Source organism: Hypomesus transpacificus, chromosome 24 (assembly GCF_021917145.1).
Source record: "Hypomesus transpacificus isolate Combined female chromosome 24, fHypTra1, whole genome shotgun sequence".
NCBI lineage: Eukaryota > Metazoa > Chordata > Actinopteri > Osmeriformes > Osmeridae > Hypomesus > Hypomesus transpacificus.
The window spans coordinates 888,014-908,946 of NC_061083.1; the positions used below are offsets into that span (position 1 = coordinate 888,014).

The 20,933-nt window shown below is 49.1% G+C and overlaps 1 protein-coding gene across 1 annotated transcript in view; it reads left to right on the forward strand.

The window, feature by feature from the left end:
* The window catches only part of zswim6 (zinc finger, SWIM-type containing 6), a 36,300-nt gene extending 19,096 nt beyond the window's left edge, over positions 1-17,204 (forward strand). Inside the window, exons 2-14 of the mRNA XM_047048656.1 lie at positions 2,928-3,284; positions 3,672-3,820; positions 4,352-4,502; positions 5,766-5,945; positions 6,221-6,391; positions 6,489-6,635; positions 6,736-6,882; positions 7,197-7,457; positions 8,607-8,742; positions 12,420-12,577; positions 12,822-12,985; positions 13,396-13,477; positions 13,675-17,204. Of these exons, the coding sequence (XP_046904612.1) occupies positions 2,928-3,284; positions 3,672-3,820; positions 4,352-4,502; positions 5,766-5,945; positions 6,221-6,391; positions 6,489-6,635; positions 6,736-6,882; positions 7,197-7,457; positions 8,607-8,742; positions 12,420-12,577; positions 12,822-12,985; positions 13,396-13,477; positions 13,675-14,540 (2,969 nt within the window). The 3' untranslated portion in view covers positions 14,541-17,204. The remainder of the gene's footprint in view (positions 1-2,927; positions 3,285-3,671; positions 3,821-4,351; positions 4,503-5,765; positions 5,946-6,220; positions 6,392-6,488; positions 6,636-6,735; positions 6,883-7,196; positions 7,458-8,606; positions 8,743-12,419; positions 12,578-12,821; positions 12,986-13,395; positions 13,478-13,674) is intronic.
* Positions 17,205-20,933: the final 3,729 nt, after the last annotated feature.

The following is a 20,933-nucleotide window of genomic DNA, read 5'->3' on the forward strand; positions in this document are numbered from 1 at the left end:
GGTGTTCCGATACACACACCATCTACTAGTCCATGCTCTGTTCTATACCCCAGCAGTGGCATTCCTCACACTTGAGATTCCGCTCAGTTCTCCTGTCAGGGGCCCCTGAGTGAGGCCGGATGGAATTCCATCCTATTAGCGTGCTATTTAGATATCACTGGATCCCCTCCACCTACCACAGGATCCTGTTCTGTGAGAACAGGGCCCCAGGCCCCCCAGCTCACAGACGCCGGCTCTGAACTGGAGCTCTGTGCGGTCATTTGATTAGCACTCAAAGCTAAAGTGGAGAACGCGAACAGCAGTCGATGGGGCCCCACCTTCTCCACCCCTTGCTTTCTCTTCTATTTCTTCATCTCCCTCCCTCTTCCTGTTTCTCTATCTCTCTCTTCCTCCAGCCCCCCCCTCCCTCTCTCCTGGCTGGTCTGGACCATGTGGTGCCATATTAGATTTAGGGGACAGTCACTCATGAACCAATTCAGCAAATAAAGTTAATGACCTTCTCACAGTCGCTCTACCAGAATTGTCTCCATTGACTTGGAATCTTAATTTGATCGGGGAAATATATGTATGATGCTCAATCTAATTTGCCCTAGTGGTAGCACACACTGAGAGCTATTTGTGCTTAGGCAAGCAACGTCCAGCCTCCACCCCATAGCCCCTTCAAGTGGGTAGGGAGAGACGACAGCTAAACCCTTACTTTATGGGACCTATATAAATGCTGCATTCCTGAGACTGTGGGTCTGCCTGTGGCCTCTCCTCCTTCCCCTGAAATAAGGATTTGGGTATTTTGGGGGGGGCCCTTGTTTTGGTACCGGCAACACAAGTGACTAGCTGGTCAAGAGAAGGCTTGCTGGCTTATCGGCACTTATATGACTCAAGAGTGGAGGGAGAGAGGGAGCGAGCCGTTTGGGAGGCGTCGGGTGCTTTGATGTGTCCCCCCTCCCAGCACTAAGTGTGTGGGTGGTCCAGGACCCTTGATGGGTTTACACATGCACACTTCATACACTTTCTCTCTCTCTCCCCCCCCCCCTTTCAAAAATGCTGAAGATTTTTTTCTTCCCATCTATTCACTACCTCACAGATTGCGCCGAGAGCCAAGTGTGATTTCACCAGGCTGGTCATGAGGGGTTTCTAGGGCAACCTCACTGGAGCCTCGTTGCTAAAAATGGCCGCCGTGCTTCTTTTGAAAGCCTGCCCTGGCCTCTTTGACTGTTAGAGAAGCAGCCCCTTAGCCCTGGGTTGGAAGGGGTCCTGGGGGGGTGGGGGGTGAGGGGGGTGCGAAGGCTCTAATAGCTAGCACGTGAGAAGCTCAAGGTTTCATGGCGAACCAGTAGTCATGGGAGCAGGAGAGAGATAGTGAGACGGGTGTTTGTTTGTTTGTTTGTTTGTTTTGTGTATGCATGCATGCGTGCGTGCTTGTCTGGGTGTGTCATCATAAAAAGTAATATCCCTTTGCTCAGCGCTCGGCTAAATTAAAAGGCCATTTTTTGGCGTTGGGGGTAGTTTTCAGTGCCCAGATTCTTGGACAGGAGAGAGGCAAAACTCATTACCCACCCATCTGTCAGAGAGGGAGAGAATGCCGAACAGGGCAGGCATGGAGGGGGATGGAGGGATGAAAAGGCTGGAAAATGTAGGGAGTTTCCATCGGACTTGACTTCAAGGCAAACCTGTTCTTTTTCAGTAGAAAGTGAAATCGACCATGGTAGTATATGCTGTGACTTCTCAGTCATCGAACAGACGGTTAACATTTTTACTTTGACATCTAGCCATACGAATACTCACGTTGATCTATGAGGCCTACAGGTAGGCCTACGTGTAGGGTGTTTACATGGTGACAAGTGCATTTCTACCCACTTCAGTTCTCAGCTGGATATTTTGGATGTTCTGAGTTGCTCCCCTCCCCCTTTTCTGGGGTTGTGGTGTCACTCCGGAAATTCAGGAGTTTTCGACTGCATCCTGAACTACCTATGGGGCCACAATCTCTCACACACACACATCCTCCACCCCCCCCCCCCCCCCCCCCCCCATGACACATCCCAACGCATGGCCCGCATGTTGAGAAGAAGCGGCCCTCTTTGATATCCATGTTAATACCAACCTGCGATCAGAGCGAACGTGCTCCTTTGATAAACGTATTTATAGATGGATGTCTTCCCTAGGCCAGCATGCCTTATCCTCTCTCCTGAGCGCATAAATGAATTCATAACGCTCTCCATCTCCCTGGTCCCTCCCCTGCTATTAATAAATGCATGATCTCATGCTGTGTGTGTGTGTTTCGTATGCTCTTTCATTTGCTCGTCCGCGCGCGTGTGTTTTAGGCCAGCCCTCCACGCCCCGCCCCTGCTCATGCATATTCATTCTCGCATAATGACCTCTGTCTCATAGTGCGGCGAGGAAAAGATCAAATGCTATTCAAATGTAAAGGCTCCATTATTGATACACACGCACACATGCGCGCGCGCACACCTTCTCTCGCACACGGAGACACATCGGGGTAATGGTGGAGCGTTTTATCGCACGTTCGCTCTCTCTCCCTTTTTGTCTGTGATGTTCCAGAGTCTGCTACCCTTACCTAACCTCTTATCTCTCTATCAAACTGATTTTAACTCGTAGTCGGGGTGGAGTCTTTGTGATATTCCCCTTTTCAAAGGCTTGCTGTGATGGAATTACGGCCATGTAATTCGCTAGGTAGCTAGCTAAATCTTTTAACTCAATATAGGTCAATTAGCTAATTCAATTCGATCTCTCTCCTGCTTAGTCAATCTCTGTACAGTAAAACTGTGTCTAAAGTATTACGGTGTTCATAATAGTCTGTGCGTCAGAGCGTCTATTAACCCCTCTCTTTTTGTCTCTCTCTCTCACTCAACCTCTCTCTCTCTCTTTCGATTTTCTCTCCCCCCCCCCCCATGTCGTTCCTTCCTCCTCAGGGTTCCACCTGAGCGGCACAGTAACCGACCCGGCCACACCCGCCCAGCCCGAGCTCGTGTGCAGCGTGAGCGTCAGCTTCGACCGCTGCAAGATCACCGCGGTGACCTGCACCTGTGGCAACAAGGACATCTTCTACTGCGCCCACGTGGTGGCGCTGTCCCTGTACCGCGTACGGAAGCCCGAGCAGGTCAAACTGCACCTGCCCATCTCGGAGACCCTGTTCCAGATGAGCAGGGACCAGCTGCAGAAGTTTGTCCAGTACCTCATCTCCGTCCACCACACGGAGGTGCTGCCCACCGCCCAGAAACTGGCCGACGAGATCCTGTCGCAGAACTCTGAGATCAACCAGGTTCACGGTAAGAGGGTGCGGTTGTGTTTGTGTGCTTTGCTTCCAGCTTTTGAACATGCGGTGTCTGTCTGCGTGTGTGTGTGTGTGCGTGAGACATTGATTTTGTGATTGAGGCAGGGGCTGGGCAGATCGATGCCGCTCATTAGGGTGATCCTGCCTTGAACAGAGAGATGGTGTCCTCCAATCTACACTATGGACCTGTTATTTACCTCTGGGAAGGGGAGGGGGGGGGTGAAGGACAGAGAGATGAGGGGGAAGACACTGACACTGTCTGTAAAAGTGTTATGTTGACTGATATCATTGACTGTGAGTGTCTAGTAAAATACAGTATGTGTTTGTGTACTTTGCGTGTGTGTGTGTGTGGATGTCTGTGTGTGTGTATGTGTGTGTGTAGGGGCCCCGGACCCCACGGCGGGGGCCAGTGTGGACGATGAGAACTGCTGGCACCTAGACGAGGAGCAGGTCCAGGAGCAGGTGAAGCTCTTCCTCTCCCAGGGAGGATACCACGGCTCTGGGAAACAGCTCAACCTGCTGTTCAGCAAGGTAGCACACACACACACACACACTCACACGCACAACCTCATGTACAGGAAACCTCCACACGCGCACATACACACACACTCACACACCCAACCTCATGAACAGGAATCCTGCACAACCCTCCTTTCTTCCACCCCGTATGATAACAAGCCGTTTTTCCCGTCATTTGAAGGCACTCTCGATGTAAACACCCAATCGCGTCAGAGCACAGATGAAGTCACAGATTTGTGATTGGTTTGCTATTCCAGACTCAAAGCCGACCCTCTGATTGGCTGTTAAAAAGGGGGTATAACTGTAATGTGTTGCCTCTCCTGCATAAAGACTGCTTGCTCGGGCCATTAACCAGGGTCTTTAATGTTCTCCTACATTATGCTCTTTGATGACCACACACACACTCAGATTACACTCTTCACCATCAAGCGTAGTGAGGATGAAAGCCTAATGTGCCTGTTACATTCCATTTATAAATGCCTGTGTGTGTGTTTTGTATACATTTGGACCTGACTGACCGACTGACGTGTGTGTGTTCTTTAGGTAAGGGAGATGCTGAAGATGAGGGATTCCAACGGAGCGCGGATGCTAACGCTGATCACAGAACAGTTCATGGCCGACCCTCGGCTAGCCCTGTGGAGACAGCAGGGCACCACCATGACCGACAAGTACAGGCAGCTTTGGGACGAGCTCGGTGAGAACACACACACACACACACACACACACACCCTCTCACCAGCGGGCACTTTCACCGGTGCACTGAGACAAAGGACTGGCATTTTCATTTTTCATGTTAGCATTTTTCATGTTAGCATTTTTCATGTTAGCATTAGCTACACGTTTTGTGTGTATGCTTGTGTGGGAAAGCACTGGGTCCACAAGGTGGTCTTTAAGTCCTCACCAACTGTTTACCGTTCGCTCTATTAAAAAACCTGTTTACTTGAAAAACCAAGTCACACTTCCAGAATCTTGGGGGCCTGTTACTAGGACAACAACGAAAATTGTCGGCAGTCTTTGTTGTCATCTAGATATGTGTTGTTGTTTGGTTGTTTTCCTCCACTTTGGCTGTCGGTCTCCGCTTTCGAGGGACGGTGCAGTCATTGGTGTTTGAATCTGCTTTAATTTCATGTACAGTTAGAAGTGTAACTTTGCTTTGAAGTGCAGACTTCAAACCCCTCTCCTTCACTCCTTATCTTTCTCCCGATGGGTGGGAAATGCAGTCCCCTTCAGCTCCCTTCTTCTTTGTCCCTATCCTTCACTCCTCTCCTCCAGACACAAAGTCATGCTTCCTTCATTTCTCTATCTACTTATCTACATAGCCCTCATTTTGATTTTGTTTCCTCTCTGTCTGTGCATGTTGAAGTCTCCAGTCTCCTTTTTCTCGACCACCTCTCTCCCTCCCCCTCAGCCCATCTCAATAGCTGGGTATCTTAAACAGACATTCCAGCTAGTACTTCAGAATGTATACATAATACATACACATTATGACCTGGATTGCTGTTGTGTCTCACAGCCATTCTGGTATCTCTCGGCTTCTACTCTGTCCTACTGTTTTTGTATCCTAGACACTTCCTCCCTTTTCTGTTTATTTTTTTATTTTCAACTCACTTTGAGCTGTGTGTCTCTTGTCACAAACTGACTAATACAGTTTCCAGTTTCTAAATAGTTTGTCAGTTTGGGCTGGTGCATCAGTGCAAGGCTGCGTTGGAGCACAACCTTTCAAAGGAGAAAGAGAACTGGACAGGTTCTCTCCACCTCGGAATGAAAAGTGAAATCCTTTTCCTGCGTCTAAATAATTGAACGGCAGCCCTGCCACTTACCTGTACTGTAAATTGAAAAAAGATCATTGTTGTCACATGTGAGTCGGACACGATGATTAGAATAGTGCACCTTAAGGGACAACGAGCGTATGCATAGGAAAAGTTCAACGTGTGTATTCTTCACTGTGTGTGTACAGGGGCCCTGTGGATGTGTATAGTGCTGAACCCCCACTGCAAGGCGGAGCAGAAGTGTTGGTGGCTCCGCCAGCTCCGGCGGTGGAACAGCGTGGACGTGTGCCCCTGGGAGGACGGTAACCACGGCAACGAGCTGCCCAACCTCACCCACTCCCTGCCTCAGGGTGCCCATGGAAACCAAGGTGAGGGACGGACAGGTTTGGCTCCCTCTCTGTGTGTCTCTCTCTCTCTCTCTCTCTGTCTCTCTTTCTGTCTCTCTCTCGTTTCCCCCTCTATCTCTCGCTCCTTCTCTCTCTCTCACTCCCCCCCCCCCCCTCTCTCTCTCTCTCTCTCTCTCTCTCTCTCTCTCTCTCTCTCTCTCTCTCTCTCTCTGTCACTCCCCCTCTCCCTCTCTCTCTTTCTCCGTCCCTCTGTGAGAAGGTGAAAGGTGAACGGTGTCCTCTCTCTCCTCCTTCAGAGTCGCGCCCTCACAGGACTGTGTTCACGCGGGCGATCGAGGCGTGCGACCTTCACTGGCAGGACCGCCACCTGCAGCACATTATCGCCAGCGACCTCTACGCCAACTACTGTTACCACGACAACCAGGATGGCTCCCTCTTCGACGCTCGCGGCTGGCCCATGTGGCACGGTGAGTGTGTGCGTGCGTGTGATGTTGGTGTGTTCTGTCCTTGTGAAATGACTAAAACTGACTCAAACAATCTTCTGCCCCTCTCTCTGTCCCTCAGAGCATGTCCCAACGGCGTGTGCCAGGGTGGATGCCCTGCGTTCCCACGGTTACCCCCGGGAAGCCCTCCGATTGGCCATTGCGGTGGTGAACACACTCAAGCGTCAGCAGCAGAGGCAACTGGAGCATTTCCGCCGGCACAAGAAAGGTGGGCGGGGGCTACAACACCACACAGGTCATCCACATCCGTCTGCCCATTTGTGGGTGGGTGTTTTGTGTGTGGTTAACGTGTGGTATCTCTGTCACAGAGCTGCTTCATAAAGGTGTCACGTCCATCACCAACATGGAGGGCTGGGTAGGACACCCCTTGGATCCCATCGGGACCCTGTTCAGCACCCTGACAGAGACGGGCCGGGGGTCGGAGGACGGGGGGAACACCTGCCTGGACCTCTCAGGTACGGGGGCTGGGAGAGAGTGCCGATGCTTGGTCACTGTGCTGGAAGTCACACACACGCACACTCACGCACACACCCTTCCATGCACACTATCTCACACGATCCCTTCTTGTCTTTGGACTTTTCCATGGTCTTTAAAGGTTGTCGAATGTTACGGTCTACCTCGAAGCTCCGTTTTGGCACACGGATCCATCGAACTTGCTCGAATCTTTGTTGGGTTTAGTAGATTTGTTCGACTTTTTGCTGTGTCGTTCTCTTTTCATTCGTTTTCTTTCCCCTCCTCCTGCTTGTGTGTGTCTTTCTCGTTCCCTCAGACTGCTCTAGCGTAGTGAGTCGGGCAGAGCTGCAGCGGTTGCCAGTGCAGCGGTTGCTAGGCGATGGCGAATCGTACGTGGCGTTGGCTGTGGAAACGGCCCTGATTGGTCTAGGCCAGCAGAGGGTGATGCCAGATGGGTTGTACGCCCAGGAGAAGGTGTGTCGCAACGAAGAGCAGCTATTGGCCAAGCTGCAGGAAGTGGAGCTCGACGACACCCTGGTCAAGATCTTCCGCAAACAAGCTGTCTTCCTGTTAGAGGGTGAGGAACGCACGCTACATTAGGGCACACACACACACTGGTGGGATAGATTTCAAAGGTTTTTACCCAACTCTCTATTTTTGTCTTCCTATCCCTAGTTGGCTTGCATACTTAAACAAAGAACAGGAAAAAACACATTTCAGTCCGTCTCAATATTTATTATCTTTCCATTTTGTGGTGTAAATATAACTACAGCCGCCTCGAAACCAGACAGAAATAAGCCTTGCAGAGTGCCATCGGGTGTATTGTGTAAGCAACCACAAACACACACTCTCAAGCACACCCTGTATCGAGGTCTTGTGCTGGAACAGAATGTGACGCCTGGGGTTTGGAAATGGGTGAGGTGGCGGATCCTGTAGACTCAGATCCTGTAGACTCAGCCCTCAAAACCCTCTCGTCCCACCCTAACCCCAGTCACAGGCCCTGCCTTTGCCCGGGACGACCATCCACTTCTGGGGCCTGCCTCGTAATAGAGTCCCCAGGATTCTGGGCCTGAGGCTTCTGGAGGCTTGAGTGGACCCCACGTGTGATGTGGTCTGTGGCCTGTTGTGTCTGAAATAACCCACTGGGGATGAGGGGAAGGGAGGGAGGGGGGTAGAAGAGGGAAGGCGTCTGCACATATGGCCATATGGTGCTCACAACGTCACAGTTAAGTCTCCTGCCTCGTGGCCTTTTTTTCTCCCCCACCCGTCAGGAAAGAAAACGAGGACGGTAAGCGTCCAGCCCTGCCCAGCCTCTGTAGGATTGACACAGATTATTATGAATCAGAAATAAAATCACACAGAAGATGCTTCCGAAGAAAAGAAAGGTATTAATCCACCTGAACAACAAAAAACGATTCCCCGACCACAAAAGTGTTCTCAGGTGGAGTCGTCTGGTCATTTGGGTGTCTAGGGGATCAGATGGCTGAGCGGTTAGGGAGTCGGACTATTAATCAGAAGGTTGTTGGTTCGATTCCCGGCCGTGCCAAATGACATTGTGTCCTTGGGCAAGGCACTTCACCCTACTTGCCTCGGGGGGGGGAATGTCCCTGCACTTACTGTAAGTCGCTCTGGATAAGAGCGTTTGCTGAATGACTAAATGTAAATGTCTCGGTGAGCGTGTGTCAATAAACCTCGTGTCCCTGTTCTGTCCCTGTCTGGTTCGCAGGTGGGCCTTACAGTGGTCTGGGGGAGATCGTTCACAGAGAGAGTGTTCCCATGCATACCTTTGCTCGCTATCTCTTCACCTCTCTCCTACCTCACGACGCTGAACTGGCGTACAAGATTGCACTGAGAGCCATGCGGTGAGTCCCTTTCTGTCGTGATCCCGTCGTGCGTGTGCGCCCGCTCGCGTTTGCGGCTGTGGACACGTGACTGCAGCGCGTGGGCAAAGTCTACGTCTATGCCCGTGTGCGGCGTACACGCGTCCGCTCGTGTGTGTGTGTGTGGGTTCTGCCGACGAAGACACTCTGTTTTGATGTTGTGTGTATGGGGAGCTGGATCAGTGAATATTCATTTGATTCATTAGGCAGTAATTAGTGGCTATGATGTGCAGCCTCGCACGTGTGGGGCCAACGGGGACACGCGAGCCAGCCCAGCCTGGGGACGGAGAACAAAGAAACACCTTCACGATCATTTAGCTCTCCGTGGCTCTGGCCCAGAACACCGCTGGTGCTCAGTGAGAATGAAGGAAGGAGTGCTGGTGGGGGTTCAGCATGGAAATGTTGAGCTTGGAGATGTTCAGTTGTAGCGAAAGGCAGGGAAGACACTAACAATCAGGCAGAGAATGACACCTTTTCATCATCCCTAATGCAGTGTAAACCAGTTGACCTGTCAACTAGTTCCGCAGTGAAGGGAAGTATATTGGTCAATATTCCCAGTACAACGGATGTCAGACAAGGCCCTGGAATGTACAACCCGGATTCATGAGTTTGTATATTCTAGTGGTTTGTTCACACCAAGCTGTATACGGCACTCTCCCTCTGTTCTCTGTCCAATCAGATCTTTCTTAATCACACACACACACTCTCATACTCACATACACACTTGCACAGTCTCACACACACCCCAGCCCCAGCACCACCCCTGGCGTGTGAAACGGGCGATTTCGAATAATGTGGCCACTTATAGCAGCTCCTGGGAGCAGGGGTGTCTACTCAGCAGGTAATGAATGTGTGTAATGTAGCGTGCTGTAATATGATAGTGTATACCTCTCTGCTCCCAGGGGACTCTGGCCAGTTAAACACAGAGAGAGCCTAGAAGGACCCGCATTTAATGGCTCCCATTACGGCATCATACAGAGTCTCTTAAAAGACACCGAAAACACACAAACACGCACAATACACCAGTTGGATATGGGACTCCGGGTTGGGTGAGAGGCAGGTTTTACAGGTGCAGAGGGGACTTGTTGTGTTGTGTTGGGTAGTGTGGCGATGGGTTGGGTTTCTTCTGGGCAGGTTCATTACTACGTGAAGGAGGGGGAGACCCTGTCTCCTGGCTGTGTTTATCCCACGCTCAACCCAGCACAGTGCTGCTTTCTGCTCAGATGCTTCCTGCATTGTAATGGAGTAGTGCAGTGGCGGTCGGTGGCGAATGCTAATGCGATGCTGCTCCGTACGCTTCTATGTCGTTCTCACCATGTCTATGGCTCAATCGCAGCTCAACACGGTGACAAGTTGATATATTTCAAGGCCTATTTCAGCCTTAACCTCTGAAAGACTCCAGCACAGCTGGTGGCTCTTGGTGAGGGCAACGAGGAGGTATTTCTAGCGTCTGAAGGTCAACTATTCCATTGGATACGCATGTGGAGTTGGGACACAACAGTGTTAGCTACTGAGTGAGGGAACTGAAAAGGAGCCTTTTAGCAGCACCACACCCACATCACATTGCTCTTGTTCCCCACAGATGTCCCTCTCACAGAAGGTCCTAGAAAAACACGGTGCTGGATCTTTCCGGTAAAGCAGCGTCGGCTACTCACTGTTGGATCTACAGCCTGTGTAGGCTATTGGACCTATGTATGTGAAGGGCTGTTATACTTCCTGTCAGGCCAAGCTGTCAGTTCCTTCCTCTGTGGAGAACCAGGATGGATGGGCTTGAGCTACAATAGGCAGAGAGAAGTTTTCCTAGCGGATGTGTGGATGGACGGAGGGAAGCGAGCCGTGTTTACACTCTGAAGGGGAAGAGGTTGGAGGTAGAGAGTTCACTAGTCAGGCTGACGTTCACCAGAAATCTGGAGGAGAGGATGGAGGACCTGGGTTTATAAGAGACACCTACAGACCGTCAAATCGAAGAACACATCCATTTTATATACCTGTGAGATTGTGTGTGCATTTGCAATACCCATGTGCGTGTGTGTGTGTTTTCCTGCATACATGTGTTTGAATGACTGGATTTGAGCCCCTGGTGGTTGCTAGCCAGTCGCTGTTACCTTTTAACACCTCCAGCATGAGAAGCATGTGAGCGTCCCCACTCTGCCCTGACTGTGGGAACGCCAAGGGAGCGGGTTGACCCCCTCTACTCACCTCCTCCCTAACTGCCTTTAATGGAGTCACGTTCAGGCTCCTCATGGCTGTGAAGAAACGAGCCTTGACTTTTACTGTTGTTTTTTGAGCACAGGCAGTAACATGAATGTGAGGGTTTACAGTGTCATCTTGATGGGGGGGTCATCATGTTTACAGCTGAGGTCGTTTTGAAGATTCTACATGGTTGTTATTAGAAAAGGGGTGCATCTTTTGCAAACCTTTTTTCTCAAAATGATAACCCAGTATTATTTTCCCTCATGAAACATTCTGAATAAGTTACTGGTCAGTTTTCTTACATTTCTAGACTATCCTGACCAGTGGCTAGCCTGTGAAAGGCAAACAAAGGCAGGAATGTTGATGAAGCCTCCATCTTTAGCTAGGGCCTTTTTTTTGTTGCTTTGCTACACCCCAGGAATCTTCTAGAATCCCCCAGTGTTCCGGAGCTTTTAGCAGCTCTTTAGATGTGCTTGGAATGAACCCCTCGTTGCTATGGCATTGAAACATCTCCGTTTCACACCAAGCCTCGGTGTTCACACTCGGCACATCTCTCGCCTTGAATTTTGTCACCTTCATTTTTCGAGAGTCTGTTTATACCTGTTCCTCCCTCTCTTGGTCCAACTTGCTTCAGACTGAAATGTTGATGGTGCTTAGGTGGCAACGTGCTCACGCGCTCACGTGCTCTGCTCTGAAAATGAAACAGGCATTTAGCGTGACCTCTCTAGCTTTGCTTTGATGTCATGTCAGGTGTTATGTGTGGTTCTGCGAAAAGAAAAAAGTGCACATGCGCACGGGTACCGTATGTGTTTGATGTGTGTCCAACCTCGGAGGAGTGCAAGGTGAATTTCCTAATTTCCCTGTAGACTCAATTAGCTTTGTGATTGGTTGAGAGGCGCCCAGGTTTGCCTGTCTACTGAAGGCTTGGAGACCTTTGAAATGGGGCAGGAGAGGAGAGGGCTGGAATCTGAGATGAGCTGTCCACCATGGTGATAGGATCTAGTCTCTTGTTTATAATAAAAGAGATTGAGAGAGAGAGAGAGAGAGAGGGTGAGAGAGAGAGACAGAGAGAGAAAGAGACAGAGAGAGAGAGAGACTCCTGTATACACTGGCAGCTGTTCTGGAACATGACTTTGTTAAGACCCATTAAAGTGCAAGAACTGCTAATTATGCTGGGGTGACTTCAGCATGGTGATTAAGAACTAGGTTTGGAAAGTAAATGGTAGAAATATGCAAACATCAGTCCCCTTATGAATCCCAGGCTTGCTATCGGAGCAGAAATAATGAAGTATTTTTGTCTGGGTCTTTCACGTGCAAGATTCTAATGGCCAGAATGCTTTTACGTACGTGTAGAGAGAGGCGGAAAGAGTCATTCTTTATGAGTATGACTGCTGTTTGGTGTTTCTAGCTGAGTGGGCGTCTACCTGTGTGTGACATGATGCTAGTTTGTGTGTTTGTGTTTCCAGGTTACCTGTGTTGGAGTCGACAGCATCATCGGGTGACCTGTCGCGGCCGCATCATATTGTTTCCGTGGTACCCAACCGCTACCCTCGTTGGTTCACCCTCAGCCACATTGAGTCCCAGCAGTGTGAGCTGGCCTCTACCATGCTCACCGCAGCCAAAGGTACACACACACATACACACACACAGCCACTCAAATTCACACACGTTTTCACGCACAGTCGTCCTCACTGTCTCAAACATATGCACTCACCCACCCATGTGAAACCACGACTGAACACCCAGTAGGGGCACTTTTCACCAAAAAAACGATTTTTTTTCACCTTTTGTATTTATTTTTTCACGTTTCTGTGGGAAGAGGGTGTTGAGCTTCTGTGTGTGTCGTGTTGTTCCCCCGTCTGGCCCAGGTGACAGTCGTAAGCTGGAGACTGTGCTGGAGTCAATCCAGAAGAACATCCACTCGTCATCTCACATCTTCAAGCTGGCTCAGGACGCCTTCAAGATCGCCACGCTCATGGACAGCCTGCCTGACATCACACTCCTCAAAGTCTCCCTGGAGCTGGGCCTGCAGGTAACACACACACACACACACACAACACAGGAAACACACACAGGGATGCATGTAGACACAATGTGTATGCGCACTGTAGATAAGCCATCCCAATTTCAAGAACTACAAACAAAGTCATTGGTACTGTTGAATCAAGTATCATGGTTAATCTGGTTATTCTCTCAATTTTATTTGTAATTTGTTGAACGGTACAGGCATGTTGAAAGTCTTGATTGTGCTCCTACTGATAGTTCCCTAGTAGTCCAAAAGGTTCCACTCTAAAGTCCTACATGTTTCTAAATAACAATTTCAACATGAATAAATCCTAATCCTATGTGAACTGTCTGCCTCATCTCTTAAAAATAATTTTTCTTTCCCGTCTGTCCATCTTTGTCGACATCCCTCCTTCCCCTCTTCCTCGCGTTTGCCAGGTGATGAGGATAACCCTGTCCACGTTGAACTGGAGGAGAAGAGAGATGGTGCGCTGGTTAGTAACCTGTGCCACAGAAGTGGGTAAGTACACACAGATATCCTGGAGGAGGTTATAATTTAAATAGAAAAACAAAACAAAAAGGCAATTGCAAATCTAGTATGTGTCATTATTTTTGCTTCATCTGCTCGTTATTCGGTTCTTCCTTAACCCTGTGTGTGTGTGTGTCCCAGGTGTGTATGTTCTTCCTTAACCCTGTGTGTGTGTGTGTGTGTCCCAGGTGTGTATGCGCTGGACAGCATCATGCAGAGTTGGTTCACCCTCTTCACCCCCACCGAGGCCACCAGCATCGTGGCCACCACCGTCATGTCCAACAGCACCATCGTCCGCCTGCACCTGGACTGCCACCAGCAGGAGAACCTGGCCTCCTCCGCCCGCACCCTGGCCCTGCAGTGCGCCATGAAGGACCCCCAGAACTGCGCCCTGTCCGCCCTCACCCTCTGCGAGAAGGACCACATCGCCTTCGAGACGGCCTACCAGATCGTCCTGGACGCGGCGTCCACGGGGATGAGCTACACCCAGCTGTTCACCATCGCCCGCTACATGGAGCACCGCGGCTACCCCATGAGAGCGTACAAGCTGGCCACGCTCGCCATGGCCCACCTCAACCTGAGCTACAACCAGGACACGCACCCGGCCATCAACGACGTCCTCTGGGCCTGCGCCCTCAGCCACTCGCTGGGCAAGAACGAGCTGGCAGCCGTCATCCCCCTAGTGGTGAAGAGCGTGAAGTGTGCCACGGTGCTGTCGGATATTTTGCGGCGGTGCACGCTGACCACGCCAGGGATTGTGTCGGCGCTGCACAGCCGCCGGAACTCTGGGAAGCTGATGTCGCTGGACAAGGCGCCGCTGCGACAGCTTTTGGACGCCACCATCGGGGCGTACATCAACACCACGCACTCGCGCCTCACGCACATCAGCCCGCGCCACTACAGCGAGTTCATCGAGTTCCTGGGGAAGGCCCGGGAGACGTTCCTGATGGCGCACGACGGACACATCCAGTTCACCCAGTTCATAGACAACCTCAAACAGATCTACAAGGGCAAGAAGAAACTGATGATGCTGGTGAGGGAGAGGTTTGGCTGACTGGGGCTGGATGAGGGGGACTGTGCCCTTCTAGAACTTTTCTATTAACTCTAGTCTGCCTTTTTCCACTCCTTTTGGACTTCTAATGGACCATTAACTTGAGGGAGAAAACGAATGAAGTAGAGGAGGGAAAAAAAACTTGACAGAGCCACACATGGTATTATCGTTCTTGCTGTTGTTATTGTTGTACACATTATTACTATTATTATTATTATTATTACTACTACTATGTGTACAGAAGTCTTTTATTTTCTGAAGGGAGGATTTGTTTGTCATTTTGTGAATGTTGTGTGTAGGCCTACTTCTTCACATGTGTAAGGGAGGAAAAGAGGAAAAGTAAAAGTTTTTTTATAATCAGCATCATTTTTTTTAAACATTTTTTTATGTTGGTTTATACTGAGATTGTGTTGTCCAGTAGCTGAAGCCCTCGTATGATAGCGCTTGTGTAAAACAAAAAAAAAAACAAAAAAACCTTGCATCAGTAGGCTCCCTCAAAGAGAGAAACTATGGCTTTAACCCACACAGAGCACCTCCCTTCCTGCCCTCTAGGGGGCACTGGTAAGCACTGCAGCGCTCAGCTCCGCCCACCAGGAAGAAGCCCCCAGCAGCATTTCTGTTGACTCAGCAGCACTCGGACAGCCAGTTCTCACTGGGTCATAGGCATTAACTACATCCCCGAATGATGCTAGTATCTCACTCCTCTTGTTGTTTTAGCCATACTGTAAATACAGTATTAAGTGGTTAAAAAGATGGACAGTATGCTGGTCCTACGGCAATGATACATGGTTAACAGACAAGGACATGAGTATTACTAGTAGTACCTTTGCCACTAATGCAGTAGGGCCAGATGCAAGCCCAAACTGACACTGAGACAAGCCAAGCTTATGCCTGATTTCCTTATGTAGTTCCTAGAACGTAAAGACAACCCCAGACAGTATCTTATCCCCATCAGTCAGCTGTGCTAGTCGCAATTTTGCTGCTGACTGATCATGGTAAGCAGGGTTGAAATGAGCAGGACTGGGGCATGTCAGGTAGGATATTCTTACATTATTGTTTAAACTGTTTCAATTTCAAACATGAGATTTTATTACATAAAAAGTGAAAAAGATACAGATAAAAGTGGAAAAGATACAGATAAGATAGCAAAATTGTCTTCCGAATGTTTTACTATGACATTTAAAGGTACCCCCTCCCCCCACCCTCCCTAGAGTCATAGGTCATTTCGAACTTGGATGGTAAGAAAGAGCAGACAAATCAGAAGACAAATCCAGGGTGCTTGTTTGTCACTACTACCTGGGGCGAGACAGTAACCGTTGTCTACTTCCTAATGCTGATGAGTGTAAAACGGGGCCAGTATAATATTAAAACCCTACATAAAAACCACAGAACGAGATCCCGGTCAGCTCTGATATTCTGTGTGGAACCTTCAGCAACTGTCAACAGAATGTTCTCAGGGATTTCTAGAACAGGAAAAGGACAAAGGAACGACCGCAGGATCAACCAACGGGGAGCGACATAAGCGAGCGTTTATTGTACTGTGTATATATACAATAGTGAAATGTCTGGATATGGAGGATCTGAAAGTATATGTTAACTAATTTATACAGAGTATTCTATGTAATGTGAAATACTTGAAGCCGCTGTAGCTTGCGCTCCCTTTTTCTCTTTATTTCCTTTCTTTCTTCTTTCTAACAAAACATACATATCTGAAGTAAGAGATTGGCCTGGCTCTGTTTGGTTGAGCTCATAAGGTGAGTCTACGCTAATACCACTGAATCAGATTTGTTCCGTACAGTTTTGTTCTCTGTGGGACTGAAATCACCTTAGCGGTTAGCTATGGGTTGGAGGCCCTGATGACTGAAGCAGGGGTGTGGCTAGTCTATTCTGGGCCAGTTGTGTTGCAGTATTAACCTCTTTAACTGCCCTAACCCTAATATGGCCACCTGGTTTACAGTAACTGTCTCTCTTGTATCAATCATGGCAGGTCGGTCCTACAGTAAGGAGGCGGCCAGGTACCTAAGCTTAGCTAACACTGGTTCATCATAATGTAGCCTAGCTAGGAAGACATGGCTATCTAAACTATTGATGGTTACTCCTGCTCTGCTTGTCTTAAAGACCAGTGTATTTCTGACATACTCTCTAACTTTTTATTTCTGTTCCATTTTTCATGCTTTTTTGTATGCTTTTCTCTTGTGTTGTTTAAAGAATAAAACAGCCTTTTCTCTTGCCTTGTCCTAACGCTTTAACTTTAACCAAACAGACGTTCTAACAACCAAACGCCTTCCAAGAGGCGAGGGCCAACCCACCTTGGTCCCAGCTTTAGTGTCCTTTATTAGTAACTGAATGGCTGTGTAAATCCTGCTTTTACCCAGCGATTCCTCACATGTGTTTAGTGACCTACATTGTCCTGTGTCTCTTGTTCTCTTCTGAAAGAATTTCCTCCATTTCTCTTTAGCCGTTTAATTTGTTTGTGTAGGAAAAAATATTTTTTTGTTTCGTTTTCCCATTTTATTTATTAAAACGATCCATGTATACGTGCTTATGAAATTAAGATTTGATACACCAATATCAATTTATTTATGTAACTAAATCACTGTTTTATAATCTTGTTAATGAGTCGATGATTGAATTTTCTTTTGTTTTAATTAAAGTTAGTTTTTTTGAAAGGTACTTCCACTTACTTGAATACTTGTGTCTTGCAAAACAAAGTAATGTTTTCTAGTTAACCTATTTAAATTGACACTTTTTCCCCATCTTACACACACACACAGAGAGACACACAGACAGACTGACTGCTATCTCTCACAGACATCTTCTCGTCATCTTCTATAACAATCCGTTATTGTTATGGGTGCACTGTGTGAGTAGTGATGGACAGGATGTGATACGCTGGTCGGCATAGAAACAGATCAGGAAGAGGAAGTCAGTCAAGCAGTTTTAGATCATCCGACACACTGACACAGGGAAGTCAAACTGAGGAATCATTCAGCTGTTGGCAGCTTTTTACCCCTGTCATTTTAGCTGGCAGGGGGGGAAAATGTCTTGTTTCAATTGATATTCCCATGGTTTTCTTTGGAAACGATGTAAGGCAGTCAAGCTAGCAAAAGTTGTTGTTTACACAAGTATAACGTTGACAATGTTGCAACAAAAATGACTAAACCTTTGAACGGGGTTTGTCAGTTTGGTGTGTGTGTGTGTGTGTGTGTGGCCATTGGGGAGAGAGTTTGAACAGGTGGTACCTCCAGACTACAGGAGCTCCTGACAGCAGTGGGGTCCCTAGGCTCTCAGCCCCTCATTAAATATTGACACAAAAACACAGCAACTGTCTCTGTGTGAACAGTAATGAAGCACAGCCTGCTACAGAAGTGCACACGGCAACTTAGCAGCACATGCTGTCTGTGTTAGTGTGTGGATGGGTGTCATGTAGGGTTTTGTGTGTGGATGGTAATGAGGCCCATTTGTCCACAGACATGCATACATGGAACCTCAGTAAGGAGAGGAGAGACCCAGATTTACCAACAATATTGTTCGACACTGTCAGGGGCTGGTCAGAGCTGTCCATATATGATGTGATGGATTCCACCTTGTGACCGTGTGTGTGCACGTACAGTGTTTGTGTGTGTGTGTGACCTGCGCCTAGGTTCCAGGTGGTAATGACATCCCATGGGTCTCCTGCAGCAGCATCGTATCCACCAGCCTGTCATGGTGTATCCTTCTAATGACATCATGATCACACACGCGCACGTCCACATTCAGACGAAATGACTTTTGCTCACCATCGACCATCAAACCTCTCTCTATGTCACATTCACTCACTAGCCAGCTGATGTTGTTTTACATGCTGCATCTTTGCGGTCGGCCCACACAATGATGAATATTACACACGCATTTCATCATCACATCATGTAGGCACGCGGAACGAATTTGTGCGCGGGATGTTGCGTGAAATGTGATTTCAACGGTGTGGTTTGAAGGGGCCACTGTACAAAACCAGTAGTCGTAATGCTACACGGAAACGAATATCTGCATACTTCGGTTGGTTTGGGTATCCAAGAATATTGAATATTCATGACCAAGGGCCCTTCCTCTGGGTAACTTCACTACCTTTCCTTCATGTCTACCCTGGAGTTACATTTACATTTATTCATTTAGCAGACGCTTTTATCCAAAGCGACTTCCAAGAGAGAGCTTCACAAAGTGCATAGGTCACTGATAATAACAACAAGATAGCCCCACAGCATTGCGGGTAGTCAAAAACAAGAAGTACATATTGTGAACAACCAAAACATAGTGCTAAAGGGAAGAAACCATAAGAGCATGTAGTTAAACAAGTTAAAAATTACACAACATTAATCTCTAAGTGCAGGTGTACCTGTAGGAAAGCAATAAAAATAGGATTAACTAAAAAAGAATACAACAGTTTAAATCAGCTACCACTAACCAACAAGAGCAACCGTCTAAGCAAGAGTCATTGTGAACCTTGAGGAAACTAGCGTTGGGTTCAGCAAACCATTCCTAAGTACCATTGTACTCCCGGAACAAGTGTGTCTTGAGCCTTCTCTTGAAGGTGGAGAGACAGTCCGTGTCTCTGAAGGAGGTGGGGAGTTGATTCCACCACTGGGGTGCCAGGCAGGAGAAGAGCTTGTGCTGGGACCGGGCGGTCTTGAGAGGTGGGACCACCAGGCGGTTGTCTGAAGAAGACCGTAGGTGGCGGGTGGGGGTGTAAGGCTGCAGGAGAGACTTGATGTAGTCGGGCGCAGTCCCGTTCACTGCTCGGAAGGTCAGTACCAGGGTCTTGAATCTGATGCGGGCCGTTATGGGTAGCCAGTGGAGGGAGATGAGGAGCGGGGTAACGTGGGAGCGTCTGGGTAGATTGTAGACCAGACGGGCCGCTGCGTTCTGAATCCTCTGAAGAGGGCGGGTTGCGCATGATGGGAGACCGGCGAGCAGCGAGTTGCAGTAGTCCAACTTGGAGAGGACAAGTGCTTGGACAAGCAGCTGGGTGGAGTGCTCAGACAGGTATCTCCTGATCTTCCGGATGTTGTAGAGGGTGAATCTACACGACCGGGAGACTGCAGCAATGTGGGCCGTGAGGGAGAGCTCGTCATCCATGGTAACCCCAAGGTTCCTGGCAGAGGATGAGGGGGTCACCGTCGCAGATCCCAGGGTGATTGAGAAGTCATGGGAGATGGAGGGTTTGGCCGTGATGATGAGAAGTTCCGTTTTGGCAAGGTTCAGCTGGAGGTGGTGCTCAGTCATCCAGGCGGAGATGTCTGCGAGGCAGGCCTCAATCCTAGCTGAGATCCCCGGATCGGTCGGAGGGAATGACAGGTACAGCTGCGTGTCGTCAGCGTAGCAGTGGTAGGAGAAGCCATGGGAGGTGATGATTGGTCCAAGTGAGGTGGTGTACAGAGAGAAGAGGAGGGGACCAAGGACGGAGCCCTGTGGGACACCAGTGGAGAGCTGGCGTGGGCCTGACAGTTTGCCTCCCCAGGAGACCTGGTAGGATCTTTCCGACAGGTAGGATGAGATCCACTGGAGTGCAGTGCCAGTGATGCCCATCTCAGAAAGTCTGGAGAGCAGGATCTGGTGGTTAACCGTATCAAACGCCGCAGAAAGGTCCAGCAGAATGATGACGGATGACCTGGAAGCCGCTCTGGCAGACTGGAGGGCAGTGGTGACTGAAAGGAGGGCAGTCTCTGTGGAGTGGCCGGTCTTGAAGCCCGATTGGTTGGGGTCGAGCAGGTTGTTCTGAGAAAGGAAGTTAGACAGTTGGTTAGATACAGCACGTTCAATTGTTTTAGAAAAGAAGGGCAACAATGATACCGGTCTGTAGTTCTGGAGGACGGCAGGGTTAAGGGAGGGTTTTTTGAGTAAAGGGGTAACTCTGGCCTGTTTGAAGGCAGAGGGGAAGGTGCCAGAGGTAAGAGAGGAGTTTAGAACATGGAGCAGAAAAGTTATGATAGAGGGGGAGATGGTTTGAAAGAGAGGGGAGGGGACAGGATCAAGGGGACAGGAGGTGGGGCGATGAGAGAGAATGAGGTCAGAGAGCTCTGCCTCGGACAGGGGAGAGAAGGAGTTTAGACATTTAGTTGGGTCAGTAATGGAGGGTGAGGGGGTAGGAAGGGTGGGTTTAGGGAACCGACTGCTAATGTCGGCGACTTTTTTCTCAAAGAAGGAGGAGAAGTCGTCTGCTGTCAGGGTGGAGGGAGGGGGTGGGGGAGGTGGGTTAAGAAGGGTGGAGAAGGTAGAGAAAAGTTTGTGGGGGTTTGAAGCAGAGTTAATTTTGTTAAGGAAGTAGAGGGTTTTGGCACCAGTTATGTGAGAAGAGAAGGATTTGAGGAGGGAGTGATACTTATCAAGGTCCAGACCGTCTTTGGACTTGCGCCATCT